At 41.9% G+C, this 22,583-nt stretch overlaps 1 protein-coding gene across 4 annotated transcripts in view; it reads left to right on the top strand.

Annotated features, from left to right (window-relative positions):
- LOC126480692 (DNA-directed RNA polymerases I, II, and III subunit RPABC3) overlaps nt 1–20,993 on the top strand; it is a 481,255-nt gene extending 460,262 nt beyond the window's left edge. For all 4 annotated transcript variants that reach the window (XM_050103935.1, XM_050103943.1, XM_050103959.1 and 1 more), the window contains exon 4: nt 20,822–20,993. In XM_050103935.1, the coding sequence (XP_049959892.1) occupies nt 20,822–20,939 (118 nt within the window). In that variant the 3' untranslated portion in view covers nt 20,940–20,993. The remainder of the gene's footprint in view (nt 1–20,821) is intronic.
- The last annotated feature ends 1,590 nt before the right edge of the window (nt 20,994–22,583 follow it).

The following is a 22,583-nucleotide window of genomic DNA, read 5'->3' as shown; positions in this document are numbered from 1 at the left end:
CTAGTGTGGTAGAAAAAGTTGGATGATAAATATGTGCATTACGTTTTCCGTGCTTTTCACATGGTTTTAGAAGCTGATTGAAGAATACTTTTTGTGGCTCATTTAACTGAACTCAGTGATTACATAATGAAGTACTTTACAGAAGTAGTTGATCAACAAAAGTGGATTAAAGATCCTTCAGTAAAAAACTTTCAACAACACTTACCACTGGAGGACAGAAAACATTTATTGATACTCGCTCTCAACATTATAATTGAAGTCCGTTTCCTCGTCGCTGCTTGGATTTTGGAGCTTAGTGACACAGAAGAATACTATTCGGATTAGTTTTATAACTTCCTACTTAAGTGAGCTAGTTTTCTCCAGCTTTGGCAGGCAACAACACGAAATTTCGCGAACGAATATGAAGACAAATAAGAGTCGCAGTTTCCATTCTTGTCCCAAGAGTTGAAGACCATAACGAAGAAGAAGAAGCAAGCTAGCTCTTCCTATAGATTTCGTTGTTTGCAAATTAAAACGTGTTATGTCAATACTCAAAAAGAAGTAACAATTCTTATTCTTTTTTTTTTTTTTTAACTTCAGTTCATTTACCCCTCACTTTGAGTCGGATGTTATGTGCAAAAGGAGCCCGCGGGTGTTTATGTTCATTTCAAGGGATCCTTGGACGCAAAAAGTTTCGAAGCCATAGACCAGAGGAATACCACAGAGAGAGCGATCTTCGATTATAAATCATGTATGTTACGAGAGGCTCAGCGTTGAAGATAATATAAAACCCACAGGCAATGAAGTGGCCCAAATTCGCGCTAAACAAGTGATCAATTTCACGAATTCTCTGTCAGTTTCAGGTGACGTTTTGCTCTTAAATTAGATAGTAGTGGGCTAATATCTTTCTCAGTTATATACATAATACTCTGATGGGTTGCGTGCTTATGCTCCCACAGCCAGTGTTAGTTGACATAAAAGTTATCTGGGCATGGTAGCGCGTCGTATTGTAAATTACCTGCCAATGAGTAAATTCTATGATTCGGCCACGGACGCAGTGGCCATCTTCTAGGGTACGCTTTGTCGTCTTGGATCAATTATATTTCGTTTGCATTCCTTTTCTTTACATGACATTATGTCACAATTTAAAAAAAAATATTTATCTCCTAAGAAGGGAACAGTGGTAAACGATATTAGATTGGTTTTTGCGGTGCACCGTCCTGACTGCCAAGCATCGGAGCCCAACAGCCCACACAAACACAAACACGAGAGTTACCTGCGAGAAGTTGCCCTGCGCAACATACGTTCCCTATGTGTGTGTGTGTGTGTGTGTGTGTGTGGGGGGGGGGGGGGGGGGGGGAGGAATCCAAACCCCATAACCCCATTCGTCGAAGACTCTGTCATTTCTCATACTGCAAGGAGCAATGGACAGTAGTACGTTCTCACTTTTTCCATCTTAGGAAACTAATCTAATAACGTTTCCCTCTCCATCCACCCGGGGAGACCTGTAGGATCAACGGCTTTTTAAAATTGTGACGTAATGCCATAGTCAGCAGAGAATCGTGACGAAGTACAATGGACTCTGGACAACAAAAGTAGACCTAGGAGGATGCTACAAAAACTGTGACGAAAGCGTAAGTTCTATTTAGTGACAGTTGGCTTCCAATATGACGCAGCACCATACCCACAAAATTTTTAAGTTAACTCACCTGGTTGTCATAGCTTAGACAATAATAAAATATTGCGAAGGAAGGAAGAAGGAGCGACAGAGAACGAATAAGAGAGTAATAAAGCGCAGTGGGTGACACCGAATTGACGTAGACATTTCCTTATTTCTGATAACAGTCTGCAAACAATCTGTAAATACAAAATTCTCGAAGGTGCACAATTACTGTTTTAGGGACCTGCTATTTCTGAAAAGATTTAATTGCTGATACAGCTCATGTAAGTCGTTTTGCGAACCGATACGAGTTTGTTATCGCGAAAATGAATCTTTCAAGTCACCTTCGTAGCAATGAAAAAACAACGGTGAAAACCAGATTAAAATGGAAGAGAACGAGTTATGTGTGTTCATTCTTCGTTTTCGGCCAGATAACTTGAGTGGTCTGCGAAGTATTTGCTTTCCACGGTTGCATTCATTTCACCAACGATTTATTTTTATGGCGGTGCTTTTGTACTGCAGCGTTCCACCCGGCAGTCAGTAATACGCGTAGGACAAGAAAAGGGTCTCGTACGGGAGATTGGTCCCTCTATCCCTGTTCATTGTGGAGAGGTCGAAATTTGATGAATGTGTAACATTATGTTCTGGTCAAAAGGTATGATGGCAGTGTTTATGTTGAATAATTCTGTAATAAAACGTACCTTTTTTTTAGTCATAATTATACAATGCTGCGCTCCAAGCGTACATTCCCAGAAATTTCTTCATCAAATTAAGGTCTGTGTTTTATACTACTAGAATTCTCGTGGCCAGTAATACCCTTTTTGCCAGTGTTAAGTCTGTTTTTATGTTCTCCTTGCTCCGTCCATGATGGGTTCTTTTGCTGCCTAGGTAGCAGAATTCCTTAACTTCATCTACTTCGTGACATCAATCCTGACGTTAAGTTTCTCGCTGTTCTCATTTCTGTTACTCCTCATTACTTTTGTCTTTCTTAGATTTACTCCTAGTCCATATTCTGTACTCGTTAGACTGTTCATCCCATTCAACAGATCTTGTTATTCTTCTTCACTTACTTTGAGAATAACAGTATCATCAGCGAATCTTATCATTGATATCCATTCTCCGTCAATTTTAATCCCACTTTTGAACCTTTCGTTTATTTCCGTCGTTGCTTCTTCGATATATATATAGTCTGAACAGTAGGGACGAAATATCACATCCCTGTTTTAAACCCTTTTTAATCCGAGCACTTCGTTCTTGGACTTCCACTGTTATTGGTCCCTCTTGGTTCATGTACGTATTGTATATTGGCCTTCTTTCCCTATAGCTTACCCCTAACTTTCTCAGAATTTCGAACATCTTGCACCATTTTACATTGTCACACGTTTTCCAAGTGGACTAGTCCTATAAACATGTCTTGATTTTTCTTCAGTAATGCTTCCATTATCAACCTCAACGTCTGGTGCCCTTACCTTTCCTAAAGCCAAACTGATCGTCATCTAACAGATCGACAGTTTTCTTTTACATTCTTCTGTATATTATTCTTGTAAGCAGCTATTAAGCTGGTTGTGCGATAATTCTCCAGATTGTCGGCAAGCCATGAGTAGTTTCACTAGGAGGACGCATGATCACAATCACATGACTTAACCATAACCCACCAACGCCGGAAGCTGTCAGCAAAGGAAAAATTACAGAAACGCCTCTTCTAGAAAATCTGTCTCGGTCCCACTCTCACCATGCTATCGTACATCTTTAAAGTAAATATCAATTAGGATTTCATTATGAAGACAATGTTTCAAACTTTTGGGTGCCATTTTAAATTTTTTATGGATTATTAATAATTTAAAATTAAGCTATAAGAATTTCTTGCCAAACGGCGGAGTTTACAATTCGGTTACTTAACTTTAAAGCAGATAGGTAAATTAGAAAAAAAATGCTATTTTGCAGTGACAACTGTAATATGGCTCGATCGCCTAGATATCATTTGTTTTCATGTTCCAAACAATTTTTTTGGTGCGGCTGTAAAGCATTTTTCTTTGAAATGTATTAGCATTTACGGTGCTTATGTTGCACATTTGGCAGCAATTGATCTTTGCTTTGGAAGGCAGACCTATAGTTGAGAAGAATTTACTCTCGGAAGATTTTTGTTGGGAATAGGCTTGCTAACGATAAGTAGAGAGTAAATCCGTATCTTAATGGCGTGGTGCACGACACGTGTTCGCCTATCCAGCATTAACTACACCGAGGTGACAAAAGTCATAGGACAGTGATATGCACATATACAGATGGCGTTAGCATCGCGTACACAAGGTATAAAAGGGCAGTGCATTGGCATAGCTGTCTTTGTACTCAGGCGATTAAAGTGAAAAGGTTTCCGATGTGATTATGGCCATACAGCGGCAATTAAGTCACTGAACGCGGAATGGTAGTTGGAGCCAGACGCAAGGGATATCGTTAGAGAATTCAGTATTCGAAGATCACAGTGTCAAGAGTGTGCCGAGAATACCAAATATCAGGTATGACCTCTCACCATGGAAAACGCAGTAACCGGTAGCCTTCACTTAACGACCGAGAAAAGCGGCGTTTGCATAAAGTTGTCAGTACTAACAGGAAAGTAACGCTGCGTGAAATAACCACAGAAAACAATGTGGGACGTACGACGGAAGTATCCGTTAGGACAGTGCGGCAAAATTTGGCGTTAATGGGCTACAACAGCAGACGACCGACGCAAGGGCCTTTGGTAATGGCACGATATCACTTGCAGTGCCTCTCTTGGGCTACGGGAGGGTTCTAGTGTGGCGCAGACCCTACGAAGGCATGGACTCAAATTGTAACAAGGCACTGTGCAAGCTAGTGGTGGCTCCATAACGATGTAGACTGTGTTTACGTGGACCGGATTGTCTCTTCCGTTCCAACTGAACCGATCATTTATGTAAATGGTTGTGGTCGGCTACTTGGACGCCATGTGCAGCCATTCATTCATGGACGTAAATGTTCCCTAACAACGATGGAATTTTTGTGGATGGCAATGCGCCATGACACCGGGGTGCAATTGTTCGCGATTGGTTTGAGGAACTTCCTGGACAATCCGAGCGAATGATTTGGACACCCATATCTCCCGACATGAATACCAACAAACATTTATGGAAAAAGCGGGAGTTGAGTACGTTCACAAAATGCTGCTGCACCTGCAAAACTTTCGTAACTACGGACAACTGTAGAGGCAGCGTGGCTCAATATTTCTACAGGGAGACTTCCAACGACTCGCTGAATCCATGTCACGTCAAGTTGCTGCGCTATGCGAGGCAAAAGGAGGTCCGAAACGATATTAGGAGATATGTCATGACTTTCGTCACCTCAGTGTCTATCGTGGCCTACGATGCTAGAGCGGACTGTTGTTTGTTGTAGTAGCAGGGTGGAGATCGGCTGCTTTTGCAGCAGACTCACTTCGCGAGGAGCAGTGTAATGTTCAAAGCACGTCTACCATAGACTTGGCTTTGGCTGTAAATTCGGAGGGTAACGATACAAGTTCCAGTTGACAACATGCCTGTCAGGCAAATGAGGGCTGCGCGGCCGAGTCGAGCGAAGGTCTTCATTACTCCATCAGATTCGGTAGTCCCACGGAGTTTCCTAAACAGATCTAAGTTTGGACTGTGTGCTGCTATTTTTAGCGCGCGTAAAACTGCCTTAGCGCAATATGGCGTCTCTATACTTCGACAGCTTACGGTGTAAGTATACCCTTTGGATTTATAAATTAAATGCGTTGTTCTGTCTGGCTGAGGTGGTTTAAATCAGTGAGATCATGAAGCTGTACATTTACAGTTAATCATTTTCTATCAGTCGCTCCAATTGTACTCCCTTCACCGCGATACGATATTACGTCACTATTTAAAACAAAGGAGAAAAAGATGTGCTCTACATTGCTCTGATGTATTAATTTTTTAGGATTCTCTAGCCGTGAAACAGTTTTGGGATTCTGCGTCTAAGATGTGAAGTACTCAGGCATTCACATCCAGTGTTAATCTGTTATTGCTAGTATTTTTAAGAATAAACAAAACCATCGAAATATGCCAAAGTAAGACTTTTCGCTTTTTTCACTTTGGAAACAAGCATAATGCCCAAGGCATAGTGGCGGATACAGAAAAACCTCAAGGAGAGGGCGCTAAAGATATCTTGACCTTTACTTTTACCGTAATAAAAAATAATAAAGTCACATCCAAAGTTTAAGAAAGTTTTATTTAAACTGATTATACACATATACAAGACAATGGCATCTTATGATATAAAATAGTTTGTGGTTCCCTTCCTTAAGTAATGAATTCTGTGCGCCTGTTCTTCCTGGTAAATTGGTTAATTACGTCGTCAATAGGACAATCAGTGTCAGGGTGAGTGTTCAACAGAGCTAATCCATTAAGTCGATCCTCTTCCATTGTCGACCTCAGCCATGTCTTTGTATGCCGCAGTGTTGAAAAACTTCTTTCTACTGGAGCAATAGGTGCAGATGGATGCAAATATTTTGTACAGCGTGTGCAAAGTAGGATAGTCAGATCGAGGACAGACAGACGAGGCTTGTGTAACAGAATCACGATCATTAAGGGCGTTTATGCTCGTTTGCTTGTATTGAAGAATCTTTCCCATTAGCCTTTTTAATAACAAAGAGTGATTCTTCTTCCAAGAACGGTAGTTCAGTACACTTTGGGAATAGATTATTTTAAGCGATCAGTTTTCATTCCCCGATTTACACTACACAGATAAAGGTATTGTCCACAGTGTACCCTGTGTTACAGGGCGATAGCTCTTGTACCGTCGAACAGCGTTTGAACTGTGTAGAATTAAAGACGACTGCTACGGTTAAACCTCACGCGACGCGCGGCGCAGAGCAGCGCACTACGACGAAGAGCTGTGCGGAATGGAGCAATGTGACCGTAGGTGCGTAGTAATGTTTCAGTGCACACGCGCATAAATAGCAATGGAAAACAAGAGTGTCCCTCCAAACAGAGCGGCGCAGGAACGAATCTTTTCCTTTGATGTACCGACACAGCGACGAATTGTTCGTTCTTGCACAGCACGGCGCAGAGCGGCGTGATTTGACGTTTATACTGGCTGCGCCAAACATCTTTCCTAGGTTTTCGCGGCGCGGCGCGTCCGGTATAGACGCGCCCAACGAGTTAAAATTTCATAGAGTGGCTATAGGTCCGCCATGTTTGAAGCAAATTGAAGTTCTGGCCGCCATGTTTTCTTTAGTCAAGGCATTCGTCTACTGTGTCCCGCCCCCTTGTAACTGCGTTTGACTTACTTGAAATAGCCCATACTAGCTTTATTTTTTCTAAAACAAGCAATAGACAGCAGTGATTTCAGTGTACACTGACAGCAAAAAGGGATGTTTTTGTCGAAATATGGCTAAACTTTTCGATGTAGATAACACTACAAGACAACTCAAATAAGTCTGTCCATCCACTATAACGTTACTTGTTGCCCATAAATTAATGCAATTAGAGCAGGTACCACCAGAATATTACGGTGAAACTTTTAAACATGCTGTGGTTAACTATTAGAAACAGTAACGGGCGCAGAAATGCGATATTTTTGTCGCTCTTTCAAAGTAAACAGTCAAAGCCTCAAAAACCAGTACACTGTGAACGAGAATTTATTTGAAATATGTGTTACAAGTAGTTAACACAAGCATAGTAATTCAATAACAAAGTCGAAGCGTTCTTGGATGGGGTAATTTCACAAATTTTCGTAAGTAGCTGTATGCCTTGGCAGAATAAAAGTGTAGGGTCAGGGCAAATTTCCTTATTTGCTGAGAATAATGGCATACTTTAGCACTGCACTGAAGTTCCAATAGCTCCTTCAACAAACCAACTACCTGTTCACTGTTTAACATATCAGAAACTGAACTACATAGCCTTCTTCTCAAACCAGCAACTAAAGTCTGTAACTGCACTATTCTTCTTTTGTGTCGTACACTAAGTTGCTTCATTTGCTTTATCCGCTTCTTTAGTCGCACATTCTCTGCTTGTACTCTGTTATATTGTGTTTTCAACTTCTTAGGGCTTGGTAGACAGTAATTGTGGTCAGCAGAAACAGATGTGGGTCCGACAGGCACTGAAAGAATGTAGTTACATCATAAGTTTATAACAGAGTTACACCATAAGATTATAATAGAAAGTATGTAATTCAAAGTAATAAGAACACGGAGTAAAATTAAATTATTGACTTACTTTGTGCTAATGATGTCACTGTAATAGCACTATCTTGCAAATTGTCGAAAGATCGCTTTCTGGGTTGTGGTCGTAATACTTTATCTTGCTTTTGTAAATGTGGTGGAAAGTTAAAGATAGTAGGTACTGGTTTTGACAAAAGGCGCCTCTGGACATTTGTGTGGTACATATATTTCTCTTCAAAATGAGCTGAACAGAGGTAACTGGCTGTAGTAGGAAACCAGTTTGCTCGCTTCATATTTATAACTAAATTACTTCCTGCATTTGTCTTAAGCATAATTACAGTTCCAATGCAAATGACTTTAATAAACATCAAAAAAACGTGTGTCGTATATCGGTACTAATATACTTACTTATAATATGAAATATTTGTTGTTTTATCGCTGCGATTTGTGCAGCTGAACGCTGAACACACTGCAGGCATGTTGACTTTATATTTTGTAACAAAAAAGTCAACTAGAAAAGTTAAATATTGCAGTAATATCACAACGGCTGACACACTTCCAACACAAACAACAGTAACGCTTTCCTAATGTTTTGACTAAGGAGAACATGGCGGCCGAGTCAGTGTTGGTTGCCGCTAGGAGCGCTATAACTAGTATCTCAGCCACTCTATGAAATTTTAACTCGTTGGACGCGCCTTTCTGAGCGCGTGAGGCGTGTTGCCTAACTTTCTCGATGTGGCACTGCCCGCGGAGCAGCTAGATGTAGTTTGAGTCCGACCAACCCTGCACCTTTTAAGTTTGTCAATGCCTGGATTCAGCATGCATACTGTAAATTAGCTCTCTTCATTAAAATCTTTCGCGGAGTTATTCACGAACGTGCGCTGCCGCTTTTCATATCCCACAAGAATGAGCTTAGTAGACGCTTGTATGCAACATACCCAGATTCACGTGTGAAGCGCCCCCTTTCGTAACGGCAAACGAAGGAGGAGACATTTCGACTGTTGCCCTGATGGAATGAGACTGCGGTGGCGGGGACTCAGCACGAGTGATGGGCAGTACACACTCCGTGTCGCCGCTGTGTGCTGGCTGCTGTGCCACGTCGCCGGATGGAGGAGGCCGACACCAGCGGGAAGCGCGCGGCCGCAGTGGCAGTGTGGTTAGCTGGTTGTGTGGAATTGGCTCACTGCCACTATCCGCACTGCCTTGCGACCCGCCATGTGCCGACAGCGCCGACCAGCTCCATGCCACCACTGCACTGCTGGAATTTGTTGTTTCTGTCTCATTATCCACGGAACAAGACAGCCAGCGAAGAACTGGTGAAGTTTGGGGTCGTCTGGTGATTATAACTCTAAAGATGGTGAATGGTTTTCGCAGGAGGCTGTGCGATGTTTATTGTGAAGTGTTTACCAAAGTACTGATGTTTTCTGGTGTCTTAATGACCGAGTTCATCGAACTAAATGGCTCTCTGTTCTTCTACGATGTCTCTTTCACAGGTAGCAGTCGAGTGATGTTCGTGTCTCCGTTGAAAGTCAACGGAAGTTTCAGACACTCGCATAAGAAGTTGGACTGTTACATGCAGTTTAAGCAAACGGCATTTCATACTCCATGTGTAGTACAAGGAAAGACGATCGAGACAGCATACTATTAAATAGGGAGTAAAGCGCTGAACATATATTGTGCACAGGTGTGTGTAGACAATAAACGAGAGGTGTGCAATACGAAAACGGCAAGGTGTGATGACAAGTAAACGGCTTTAACTGCTGTGGGCAGAACTTTTTACGTTTCAATGTCGCGGCTTGGCCATCAAGGGGCAACAACACTCTCCAAGAATGAAAACAAAGGACAAGATGGTTTTGTGACAAAATATATTCTAATCTGGGATATCATGTTGAGCCTTCGAGGTCTATGTCGTATGAAAAGTTGTGTTCTACTCTAATTCATGACTCACTCGAGTGATCTGTACGCCCATTCAAGGAAATATGTTTTTGAAAGGAAAGTAGTGGAAGTGCTGTTTCGTGTCGTGAGTAGAAGTTTTCTTCTTTTGCTCCAACAATAGCTGTAGAACGCGAAAAGGTCAAGCGTTTCCTCGGCTACACACGGAGTTTCAGAGGCACTGATTAGCAGGACGTCTACGGCGACTAAATTAAATAAAAAAGGTAAATTCGTCTGACATTACGTCTGGTAACACCTCACGAAGTGTTCTGACTCCTCTTCAACTACAAGGACCGAACCAGAACCTACATAAAACCCTAAACACACTTCAAAGTCTTTCTACGTTTTGTCCCTGCGTACTATCCGAATGTTGAAAGAGTAATTCCTCCTTTCAATTTAATGGTTACTGTGGTGTCACCGCCAGACACCACACTTGCTAGGTGGTAGCCTTTAAATCGGCCGCGGTCCGTTAGTATACGTCGGACCTCGCCACTATCAGTGATTGCAGACAGAGCGCCGCCACACGGCAGGTCTAGTCTAGAGAGACTCCCTAGCACTCGCTCCAGTTGTACAGCCGACTTTGCTAGCGATGGTTCACTGTCTACATACGCTCTCATTTGCAGAGACGGCAGTTTAGCATAGCTTTCAGCTGCGTCATTTGCTACGACCTAGCATTCTTCTAGAATGTATTCGGAACAGATAATATTGTGAATCATGTACCGTCAAGAGCGACATTAATCATTAATGGATTAAAGTTAAGTATCAAACCAATTATGTCCGCTTTCTGAATTATCATTCCTTTTCATGTTCCAGACCTCACGTCAGTATAGTTCTTCCCTCCTCACGCCAGCCTGCGTGAGCTAAAACGCGTGCATTTCGGCCTCCTCTCGTAACGCGGTGTTGGCTCTTCTGCTAACACAACAGTTACTTTTGGTAGTGATGAGAAAAATAGGTGACGTGTAACCGAAGCAGCTCTTACATCTTCGTGTTATTACAAGAATAACAGAGCAACAGACGAAGTCCTCGTGTAAGGGACTCCAGTTTTTATGAAGTCTCACACCTCATTTGTGAGAGAACGAGCTGCTGGATCTTACGTGCGTTTCAAAGCAGATTCGAATACAGACCAGGATGTACTTTATGTGCCATTTTACTATTGTGACGACATGCAGCGAAGACAGAGCAATCGGGATACATGTTGAAATAATCGTCTTGACAATTTTTACGTACCAGCATGAACGCCGTAACTGATTACACTGCTTGACAATTGCTAAGGATCAGAGAATTGTTGGAAAGGAATAATCACAATGCTAGACGATATGAAACACAGGGCATAGATAACGTAAGTGGAGTGGTGTATTCATGATGAAAAATGGTACAGGTTTCACCACATGGGAAAGGAGGATAACAGACATAAATAACGTTCACGTATGACACAGGTCATAAGGGTCGATGTCGGACTCTAAGTAAGGAATATGCCCTCCTCGGACATTAATACACATTTTGCACCTGTTATTCATGCTGGCTACCAAACTGTTGACCCCTTGGAGAATATTGCATCACTAGTCTCCATAAACAGGAAGTCGCGATCTACCGCTCTCCTCAACAGACGGAAATGATCCAGAATAATCTCCCTGCGTTTCCGCAGTGCTGTAACAGTACTTCGCGGAAAAATATACAGTTGTGTTTGGCCATTGTGCATAAGGTTTGCTCACACTGTAACGCCAAGGGCATACTGATGACTTTCATGAACATTCTGTAGTGTGTAACGTGTTCCCTTCTCCCTCTTCACTAACTGGTGGCCAGGATCACTAGCCACAGTAAAGCGGGATTAATCGGGGAACGTCACACTGGACCACTGTTGCTGACCCCAACCAACATGCTCCCTGCACTAGTGAACTCTTTCTCGACGATGGCGTAGGTGAAATAGGATGCATTTAACAGGCTTCCGAGCGTACAAACCAGCCTGATTTAACCGCTGCAATAGGTTCTGGCAGACACAGGTGTACCGGTAGCAGTTGCAAGGTCTGCAACGCTCTGTTCCTTTTCGCCACCGGGACTACGTTTCGGTCCTCTTGTATTGTTGTGGTCCACCTACGGCATTCGACATGCTTTCGGATAGCATTTCCACCTTCAGTAGCCTTTCTTAGTCGAGATATGTCACTTCTGGATACACCCATTACTGTGGCCACAGTAGTGGCACTTTGACCGGCTTCGAGCTACCTAGTAGCATGTCGATGATTCTAAATACTCAAATAATGTCTTGAAACATAATGCCGTACCACACAGAATGTAGCACTAATTGGTTCCACAACAATCATCGTCACACACCGTACTGCACGAACTTGTCGAATGCATATAGAGCGTTCGCTGCAGTTAACGCATCCCACCCTCTACACCTCTTTTTCCTATGATTGGTCGGTTGTTCCGTAGCAGGCGTCATTTGTTCATTAGCAGTTGTGAAGCAGTATATATTTAGTGTGACCGTTGGTATTTATCCTCGACATGGCGACAAACAGAAGAGATAGCAGCGTGACTGTATCCAACGATCTTTACTTCACACTCGCACTGGAGTCGATCACAAAACTTTTTGCACCTCGGGCAAGTCACTTCCTATGCGTCTGGAGTTGACTTGTTATTATGCAGTGATAGTGTCTTTTTGGCGGTGTGGTCAAGGCACTGCAGTTGTGTTCAGAAGGAGTGGAACGTATACTCCACTTCGTACTCGCTGCACCATGCTTACTGAGTCAGTGTGCCCGACTTTCATGGCGGATGGTTAAATTCCAGATATGTATAAAAAACTGTTCCTTAAAGTTGTCAGTTCTTTCGCCTTTGAGCGTAGTGTATAAAATTTACAGTATAACTAAACGTGTACAACCCACTGAATTAATTTAGCACAATGATTTAAACTAGTGCTGTGTGTATTCGAAACATAGGTGGTGCAATGTATTGTCTGTCCTACTATAACGCATGAACTGTTGAAGTATGTTCGTCTGATAGTATTATCATTTTTTCTCGAAACTTTTAACCACGAAGTTGATTTGGTACGCCACGGATACTGAATTCCGTAACTGAATAAGCAAACATTTAAGTTTATTTCGACGCCATACGGAGTTGTTACTGCATATATCTGTGTCTGTTTGTAACTAATAACAATTTTGTAAATATCTTACGTGATATTTACTTCCATAACACATAGTTAACGCTGTCGCTGTCTAATACCTTTTACTGCTGTGTATCATAGGCGTAGCGTAGGCGGAATTGTAGATATGTAATGTCTAAGCATTGGAATTTGTTTCTTAGCAGTATTCGTTGAGACTTTAATATTTTTCGTAAATTTGACACCTTTTGCTGCTAAGTCAACAACGTTACATGGTTACATATCAGCTTATTCATCTATGCACTTGTATGTGGTAGTGGTAAATTCTTTGTTAATGCTTGCTGGCGTTGTCTTTGCCTGCAAATTTGTTTTATCCATTGTCGTGTTCTGCAATTTCAGTGAAGTTGTCAGTATAAATTTATGTTTTAAGTTGGTTTCTTTGTTAAGAATTTTGTCTGGACATTTACATTTGTTTATGGAGATTACTGTTTCTTCTAAAACGTTCATTTAATAGGCCCTTTGAAGTTATGTGCAGAATTTGCTTCTAGTTTGGGATCTGGTTTAAAACATGAAAATTGTATAGCATTTTGGCTCGCTAAACATGTAATGTTCTTAAAAGACATCTGAAGAATTCGGAATGAGTACGTCCCCGTTTTAAAAAACGGTTTCGTGTGAGTAGAGATAATGATAAAGTACAGTAAAACATATCCTGATAACACGGCGTCGTCATATACTCGAAATTAAATATTATTGTTATCCCCAATTGGATTACTCCAGATTTCTGGAGCTTGTTATTCTATTAATTAGACTGGTGAGCAAAACTTAGGGACGAAAATACCTTTCGGGTGATGTGTGACTGCCAATTAACATAGATCGATGACAATGGGACCATAGATGTAAAGTTCTGCCACAGCATAACTCAGAAGTCAACTGAAACAAATACACATTGAGACGAGCAGAAATAACGCTTTTATTCGAAGACAATAATTACACTGTATTCACCACTATTTAAGGTAGTCTCCAACACATTACAAACGACTAGACACTGTTCTTAATGATATGTGTTATCACCGCAGGTGGCTAATGTTAGGGCCTTCCATCCCTCCCTGCTGGAGTGCCGTTGGACCATGTCCTACTGTACGTGTACCCAGTGCATCCCACGTGTGCTCGATGGGATTAAAGGTGGACCAGTCCATTCGGCCCATTATCTTCTCGTTGCAAGAGCTCCCACATTTGCACTGTTCGATGCGGTCGCGCATTGTCTTCCATAAAAATGACTTCATGGCCGAATGCAACATTGAAGGAGTACAGTGCCACAATAACACTGAGCGGCGAGTGCACCGTATGCAAAGATTTGGATGTTAGTACGTCCATGCAACTTCATGAGCCCATACCATAACAGCTGGACCACGAAAACAATGTTGTTCGACGTGTAGGACGTATCCTCAGATAGCGAGAGATCAAAACACGCAGGAATATTTGTAATGTCCAGGCGACTATCATAAATGGCGGTGAATTCACTGTATTTATCGTCTTTGAATACAATATGTCATTTCTGTTCGTCTCATTGCGTAATTCTTTCAATTAACTTCTGTGCTATACAGGAATAGATCTTTCTGTGTATGGTCCAAGTTTCTTCGATCTATGTTACTTGGCAGTGACACATAATGCGAAAGTTACTTTGGTACATAAGTTTTGCACATCTTTGTATATTATATTAGTCTGCAAGAATTACGTCACGTTATCGTTTAAAATCAATTGATTTGTAGAATCTCTCGAAGAGGGAGCCTGAAACTGTTTGAAAGTAGTAAAGTTTTAGCTTAAAACAGCAGTTTTCAATCTGACCATACTTCGAGTCATTACATCGTATATGCTATGTTTTGATTTGTCAGCAGTTCTTAGTAAATAGGTCAGTCAGTGTCATCAGCTAAATTGTACACATACATCTATATAAATAAAAATCAATTGCCGCATTCATGAAAGATCACCACTTGAGAACGGCTCGACTGATTTGTCTGTCTTTTTGTAATTGTCGGGACAAGGTTTGTATGAAAGAAAAATTTTGGAAAATCCAGTAGAACGGTCGGAAATTTGGATGGTATGAAAGAAATGTGACGTTCAGTGTGACAGTTGTGCTGTCGGATGTTTTCGTAACAACAAGAAATTCCGCATTGAATACTGATATTTTGCGGAAAAGAATACAATTGAAGATGATATTTTAGTGTGTTATTGGTTGTCATCATATCATTGGCGCGTTGCAAAGATTGAATTGATGTCAGTTCGTAGCAATTTGCTGTTCTGCAAACAATCAGTTGAATTCAGTTCTTGGTTTATTTCTTTGGAAAAAATGCCACCAGTGTGGCGTCCAAATATCGGTCAGCGTACGCGCAGTGCAAGGCAACTACATGGTTATCGAGTCAGTGAGACTGACGAAGAGCGTAGACCGCGTTTGGAGGCAAATCGAATAAGAAATTCTGAAGCGCTATCGGGGATGATTCCGGAACAGCGGATACAATCAAGTTCGACTAGCTCAGTTGGAGCTTACGCACAAAATAATTTGAGACATCGACAAAACAGACGGCCAAACTCGTGCTATTGTGGTGATCATACCTTTGGTGTGTTGCAAAGATTGAATTGATGCCAAATGTGCGGTTTTGTTTTCCTTTTAGGTGTCATTTTTAACAGAAACACAAAGTTGTGTTTATGGCTAACTTTATAATCCTACCTGTTCGTAGATAAAAAACATGCGAAATACAAAAAAATAAAGCTACTACTCCCTTAGATCCAGGAGCTGGAAAGGCCTATCACATACTCCGTGTAGTAATGATTCCACCCGACTTACCCATTCATTTTGACTTCTATTCCCAATCAAGGTTCCGTTTTTGATAACAATAAATATGGTCAGAGAGACGGGGGAGGAGGATATGGACAGAGAGATGGAGGAGAGGGATAGAGATAGGGGAAGAAGGAGGTTAAGACGTATATCCAACTCCCATACATATTTAGCAATTGCGAAGCATTGCCGGGTTTGCCAATGTATAATAAAAATGAATTAAAACGAGAAAAGGGAAGAAAAATGAAAGTCTTTATCCTCCCTGTTTATAACTGCAGTTTCTAATGAATCATTACTTAGCATCCGACATTTATTGTGGGTCCAAAATATTTTATCATATCATCCGTGACACCCATCTCTACTTGATACATCAAGTGAAACGTTTGTCCTCGAACTGGATTACCCTGTTTGGACGTTTTCCTTAGAGGATTACATCACATCAGCCGTGCTAGCAACATATTTTCCCGTAATTCAGCTAACGTAAAATACTGCCGACAGCCGCCGAATGGCTCCCGAGGACGGCTGGCGCCGGCTTGTCCAGCGCGTCAGCAGCTGACCGGTGTCCGCTCGCCGCGGCCGGCCTGGCGGCTATGTTTAGCGCCGCATTCCTACCGCGCCGGCCCGCGCGCCTCCCTACTGTCCCCATGCCACAATCACATAAATAACGGACTTGCTCGCACCTGCGCTCGCCGCCCAACCTTTCTCCGTCTTTCTCCCAAATACCACCCCAGTCTGACAGCCTTACTAGTTCATTTACCTTTTCACCATATCGCCGCCACACGTCAACTAGGTCCTCCGACGTATTGTCGTGGCGTACGTTTACTTCTATCGGATACGGGTTTCTATGACTGGGACCACTGAACAAGACTGAGTTAATAATCGCGAGGTCCCAGGTTAAAACTCACTTTGTACAAGTGATTTGTTGCTCCGCAGCGTGGTATTTACCATTGTTAAGTTTCATGTGTGCGTACCAAAACGATCGAAATTAGTAGCATTGCCTTGTATTAAGGGGTTAATTATTATAACCGGTCTACTGATTGTCAACAAAGCTCTGAGAACTAGGCGTCCTCCAGAAGCAGTCAGTGAGCGATGTCGCTCAGTGGTTCAGTAGTCTACCATTCGTCCTTGTCCGATCATTCTGATTATATAAATGCAGATACACTGATGTGACGTCCACATACCGTGTCGAACCGCCTTTTGCAGCAGCTGGGCGTGGCATGGACTCAACAAGACATTCGAAGTCCCCTGCAGAAATATTGAGCCATACACTGCCTCTATAGCCGTCCGTAATTGCGAAAGTGATGTCGGTGAAGGATTTTGTGCACGAACTGACCTCTTGAGTATGTCCCATAAATGTTCGATGGGATCCATGTTGGGCGATCTGGGTGGCCAAATCATTCACTCGAATTGTCCGGAATGTTCGTCGAACGAATTGCGAACTATTTTGGCCCAGTGACATGACATCACTGGGAACGAAAATTCCCTGAATGGCTGCAAATGGTCTCCAAGTAGCCGAACATGGTTATTTCCGAGCAGAATGTCAAATCAAACACCTTTCAGCAGTGTAATTAGACGGCTGAAAGGGGTTTGATTTGACAGTCTGTAGTGAACAGCCGAGTCCTGCAACTCTCTCTGAAAAGATCGACATACAGATGACCATTTCCAGTCAATGATCGTTTCAGTTCCATGAAAACACAGCCCTCACCGTTACGGAGTCACCACCAGCCAGTACAGTGCCTTTTGACAACTTGAGTCCACTGCTTCGAGGGAACTGCACAGAACTCGACTTCTAGCAGCAGCTGTTACCAACTGAAATCAGGACTTGTCTGACCAGGCCGCGGTTTCCCAGTCGTCCAAGATCCAACCGATATGGTCACGATCCCAGGAAAGGCGCTGCAGGCGACGTCGTACTGTTAACAAAGGCTTCCGTGTTTGTCGTCTGCTGCCATACTCCATTAACTCCAAATTTCGCTGCTCCAACCACCATCCCGTCGTGCGGCCATAATCACGTCGACAACCTTTTCACATGAATCATCTGAGTACAGATGCCCCACCAATGCACTGTCCTTTTATACCTTGTGTATGCGATACTACCGCCATCTGTATACGTGCATATCGCTGTCCCACGACTTCTGTCACCTTGGTGTAAATGTCAGGCTCGTTCCTTGAATAAGGTCGCGATGGCAGCTTTCCTTCCGGCTGAGCCAATACTCCCTGTGTGATGACTGCCAGGTCGACGGGACGTTGAACTACAGAGTTCCATCATTCAAACTTATACGTGGCCCTATTTACTATAAAAGGCAGAGTTTCACAATCTGTTCATGAAATGAGGAATTCTCACTTTTCATACTGTGAAAGGAAGCGGCAGCAGCCTAGTAATGCCAGGTGATACCATCCGACTCTGAAGCGGTGTCTGGATGTGCTCATTTGACGAAGATGCAACGCGTGCGCTATTGAGAGTAGCGGATGTTTTCAGCTGGGCCAGGCCGAGTTAAGCAATTCACGTTACGCCGGCCGGAGTGGCCGAACGGTTCTAGGTGCTTCAGTCTGGAACCGCCCGACCGCTGCGGCCGCAGGTTCAAATCCTGCCGCGGGCATGGATGTGTGTGATGTCTTTAGGTTATTTAGGTTTAAGTAGTTTTAAGTTATAGGGGACTGATGACCTTAGATATTAAGTCCCATAGTGCTGAGAGCCATTTGAACCATTTTTGAATTCACGTTACACGGCTACACTGTGGCTGTTGTTTTTATAGCTCCACGTGTAACACCGCTCGCGTCATGGTCAATACAGATTTTTATTTGGCGTTAATCCCATCTAGTATGTATGTAGTTGTAGATGTGGTACTATAGAAAGGAACCACTATACTCAAATATATGGCAAATTTATTTTATTGAACTTTGCTGGATGCCTTTCCTGTCACGGCACTCGTCCATTACGTTACGGAGGGAAGTCGTGTGTCACGTATGTGAAACGTGTAACCTTTATTCAGTGCGTAATTATATTTTAACTGTTTCCGTATCCTATTTTTTGAGGCGGACAGTGGGGACCAGCGCAGTCTTACTAAACGAGCGTGGCGAAGCGCCTAAAAAACACACTCATCTGACGGGTGCACCAGTCTCGGATACATTCCCCCTGTAGCTCACCTATCTCGCAATTTAGGTTGCTGAACTTTACGCTGTATGAACTGGTTTCACACAAGCCGCCATTATTTTCACATGCCGCCATTTCAGCACACACAAGGGTCTGTTTTCATGTTCGAACTTCCAATTTAATTTTGTCTTTCAGTCGGTATGTCAGTATACTAAATACACGTTTCCACACTTGTTACCATACGTCGGAGTTTGCAAAATAATCTCTCCTTAAATTTATGGAACATTTAACCTCGTCGACAAACACGTAATAGCCCCTCCTCGTCGTTTAAATTGTTAGATCTTCCAACTCACCACCTTCTCTTAATACGGAGAGAGTCTGAGGGAAAAGGCATGAACTGCCGGTTTAGAAATGGCCATGTACTCCTCTACTAGGTCACTTGCTCTTTCGTGATAGGCTAGAGTCGGCGTCATAACTTTGGACCTTCTTACAATATGAAACTTATCCGCCCTGCACTCAGTACTGCCCAGAATGAATATACAAACAGGGCGATCATCTCCAAGCATTTCAAATATTTCGCTTAGACAATGACAATGACTACCACTCGGACTGCCTATTTAATGAGATGGCACAGTGGTTAAGACCTTGGACTCATATTGTGGGGCTGCTAGGTTCAAACCAAGCCTTGACACCCAGATTTAAGTTTTCCGATGATTCCCTGAATCGATTAAGGCTTATTACGGACGATTTCTTTAAAAACGATACGGCCTACTTCTTTCCCCATCCTTTCCCATGCCATTTTTAATGATCTCGCAGTCTACGAGACGCTGAACCCTTCGTTCTTTTTGTTTCTTCGGACAACGTGTAGAGTTAAAGGGCAAGATGTCATGATTTTGAGCATGAACGAAACTGTGTGCACTTCTCGCGGCTGCAATGACAAGATCTGACGCTTATAGCTTGTTTCGCCGCCTCTCGTGTATACCTCAACAAACTTCAGCGCGTACGTCACTTCTTTTAATCGATTACTTCGTATTGCACATTTTTAGTACTTTCTGTACATCCAAATTTTGTTTTAAGTACATTTCTACACTGTTGCCACTATCTTTTGTACGTGAGATATCCATGCTCCACTAGCCAGACAGTTTTTGCTCGAAAAATAACATTTGTGCAGCGTAATGCGGAAAAAAAGTAACAAATGTCCATAAGAAATCTGTAACTTTACTGAAGTCTGCTGCCCAACTGGACGTTTGAAGCTAATTACGTCAGCGATGAGGAACTTAAAATCCACCTTGAAAGGGAAATGGAGCAAGCAAAACCGGTTTAGTAATTAGTAATAGACCGATGCCAGCATTAAACATAATGGGTTTTCCGGAATAAAATTATTAGGTTAAGTTGAAAATCAACGAAGTAACTCCAGAAAAATAGGTGGGAGTTCGCGTCGAGACATAATAGTTCAAGGGCTATTGCCCATTTGCCATATTAATTTGATTTCAACGCTGGTTTAGAACAAAAGGAATGCGGGCCGTGGGTATAGTGAAAAATAAAGCAGTGAAGTAAGTTGTAGGCCAAGAGAAAAACGCTGATTAATTCCAGATAAAAGGAAGGATTCCGAAGACGAATAATAAGGAGTGACAGACTGTTCAAAGTATTGTAAGGAAAGTGTCAGAAAAAAATAGAAAAAATGCATGGAGGTTCAGAAGATTGACGGTACGAGAATTTGTAGAAAGCTAAAGCGGAACTAAAACTGCCAATACGTATAACGTTTAGTTAGCTGAGGTTTACTGTTTCAAAGAGTCCACGATGGTGGATGATACGCTTTAACTACTGCATAAAAGTAGTCATTCAAATTTTTGTTCGTTTTATCAACTGTTTCTTCAACCTGTCACGAACCACGTTGTAACATATGTTTTGATTTATCTTTGTTCGTGGCTCTTCTCACTGAATACTGAAATGCAAGTTATGATAGTACAAACAATTTTTATAAAAGTATCTTGTGATATACAGAGTGTATGATTTTGGTTGTGGTTTATGATCATTCACTAACGAATAATTGTGTGTTTCAGGGCAGCGTACGTTTCGTTCGGCGGCCTGCTGATGCGTCTGCAGGGAGACGCCAACAACCTGCACGGCTTCGAGGTGGACCAGACCATGTACCTGCTCATGAAGAAGCTTGCCTTCTAGACTGAAAACTTGTATTACAATCTCGTTTAATAAATGCCTTACCACTTTCTGTAATCATTCGTGTCACCCAGTTTTATGTCGTCAGAAAAAATACTTAACCCACTTTCAGCTCAATTACAGATTTTTTCGTAGTGTTAGTTCGTACTTTGAAATCAGGATGGTGTATGGGGGCATAACAGAATACTTATTCAAAATCCCCGTAAGTTACAATGAAATAGTGAAACTGTTTACGTGTTAAGTTTTTGTGAACTGAATAATTTCAACTCCTATTAATAGATGGAATAAAATAGGAATTTCTGCTGAATTTTTTTGCAGCAAAAGTATTTTACCTCCAAACCGTTCAGAAATATAATGAATAAAACACGTTCATTGATTAATAATTGACATTTACCATTTGTCGCTTCTTTTCCTCCAAGCGCACTGCTTGTTGACATGCTTCCAATCGAGGACTATCAAGCTACTCCAAAAAGTTCGCAATAAAGACGCTGAATGCTAAAAAAATTGTTGTATGAAACATACCGCCCCTCCCCCCAGTAATATTCGTAGGAAACAATTAAGAATTCCATTGTGCAAGCTACAACGTGAACACACTTGGGATTGGTATCGCATTTTAAAGATAACCGTATCATTAAAATTCACAGAGAGACAAATAATATTGAATTGTCCTTCATACTAGGAAACACAGAAACCGCCAACTGAAATAGGTAAGTATGCAGCAGAGCCGTCATCGTTTCAGTTCGAAGCGATTTTGGATTCTTCTCTGCAGAGGTACTGTCAGGAACGAATATTAGCAGAGTTCCGAGAAGAATGAGTGAAGATATCGACTTGATCTTCATGAAGCAACCATGAAGACATGTGCCTCAAGGAGAGACTCCACCGCAAAACTTTTTTTTTTTTTTTAAAAATTTTTTGGCTCTTTCAGCACTTTGCAGTGTTTACTCTTAGCTCACGAACCTATCTGACTGCATTCGAATTACAAGTTCACCTAATAAATGTTCGAAATATGGACTGTATATGGTACTGTGACACACGGACAGCTGCTAAAGTGATCAAAGTAGGACGTATCTATCGGAGACCTGCATCTGATGCACTACTGGCAAGACGTATTAATGGGAAAACACAAAATGCAAATGAAGGTTTGCACACTGCCATGTCGACAAAGTGCCCAGAAGAAGAAAGTGACGCTTTTATGGTCTTACGACAGAATAAAGAACAAGTCCCAGGACTCCTTTATCACCGTCCTAGAAGATTTGCTTATCTGGAGATCAAGGACGGATAAAACAGTCCACAAGATGCTACCTGCAGAGGGAAAAATTCAAGAAAAATGCTACCCTGGTCTTGAAATTACCAGGAGAAACCCTACAGGAGCAGGAAGGGAAAACTTATGGTGCTGGTGAATTTTAATGGTTGTCTTGCACTGGCATTCATTTTTAATAAGATTTTAAAATCCATTTTCCTGTTAATTTGTGTTTTTAAGTTCAGTGCCAACTTTTCATTCTAAATATTAACCAATATCAATGAAATTTTCGAAGGATGTAGCATACTTCTTTGCATTAATAATAATATCGAACATCGTGTATTTTATCACATTTATGTACCGATAATTAAAGAAACTTTAAGTTTGAAACTTGTAAAAATGCTAAA

The sequence above is a fragment of the Schistocerca serialis genome, chromosome 1 (assembly GCF_023864345.2).
Source record: "Schistocerca serialis cubense isolate TAMUIC-IGC-003099 chromosome 1, iqSchSeri2.2, whole genome shotgun sequence".
Taxonomy (NCBI): Eukaryota; Metazoa; Arthropoda; class Insecta; order Orthoptera; family Acrididae; genus Schistocerca; species Schistocerca serialis.
Note: the sequence above shows the minus strand (reverse complement) of the source record. Positions and strands in the feature narration are given on the sequence as shown.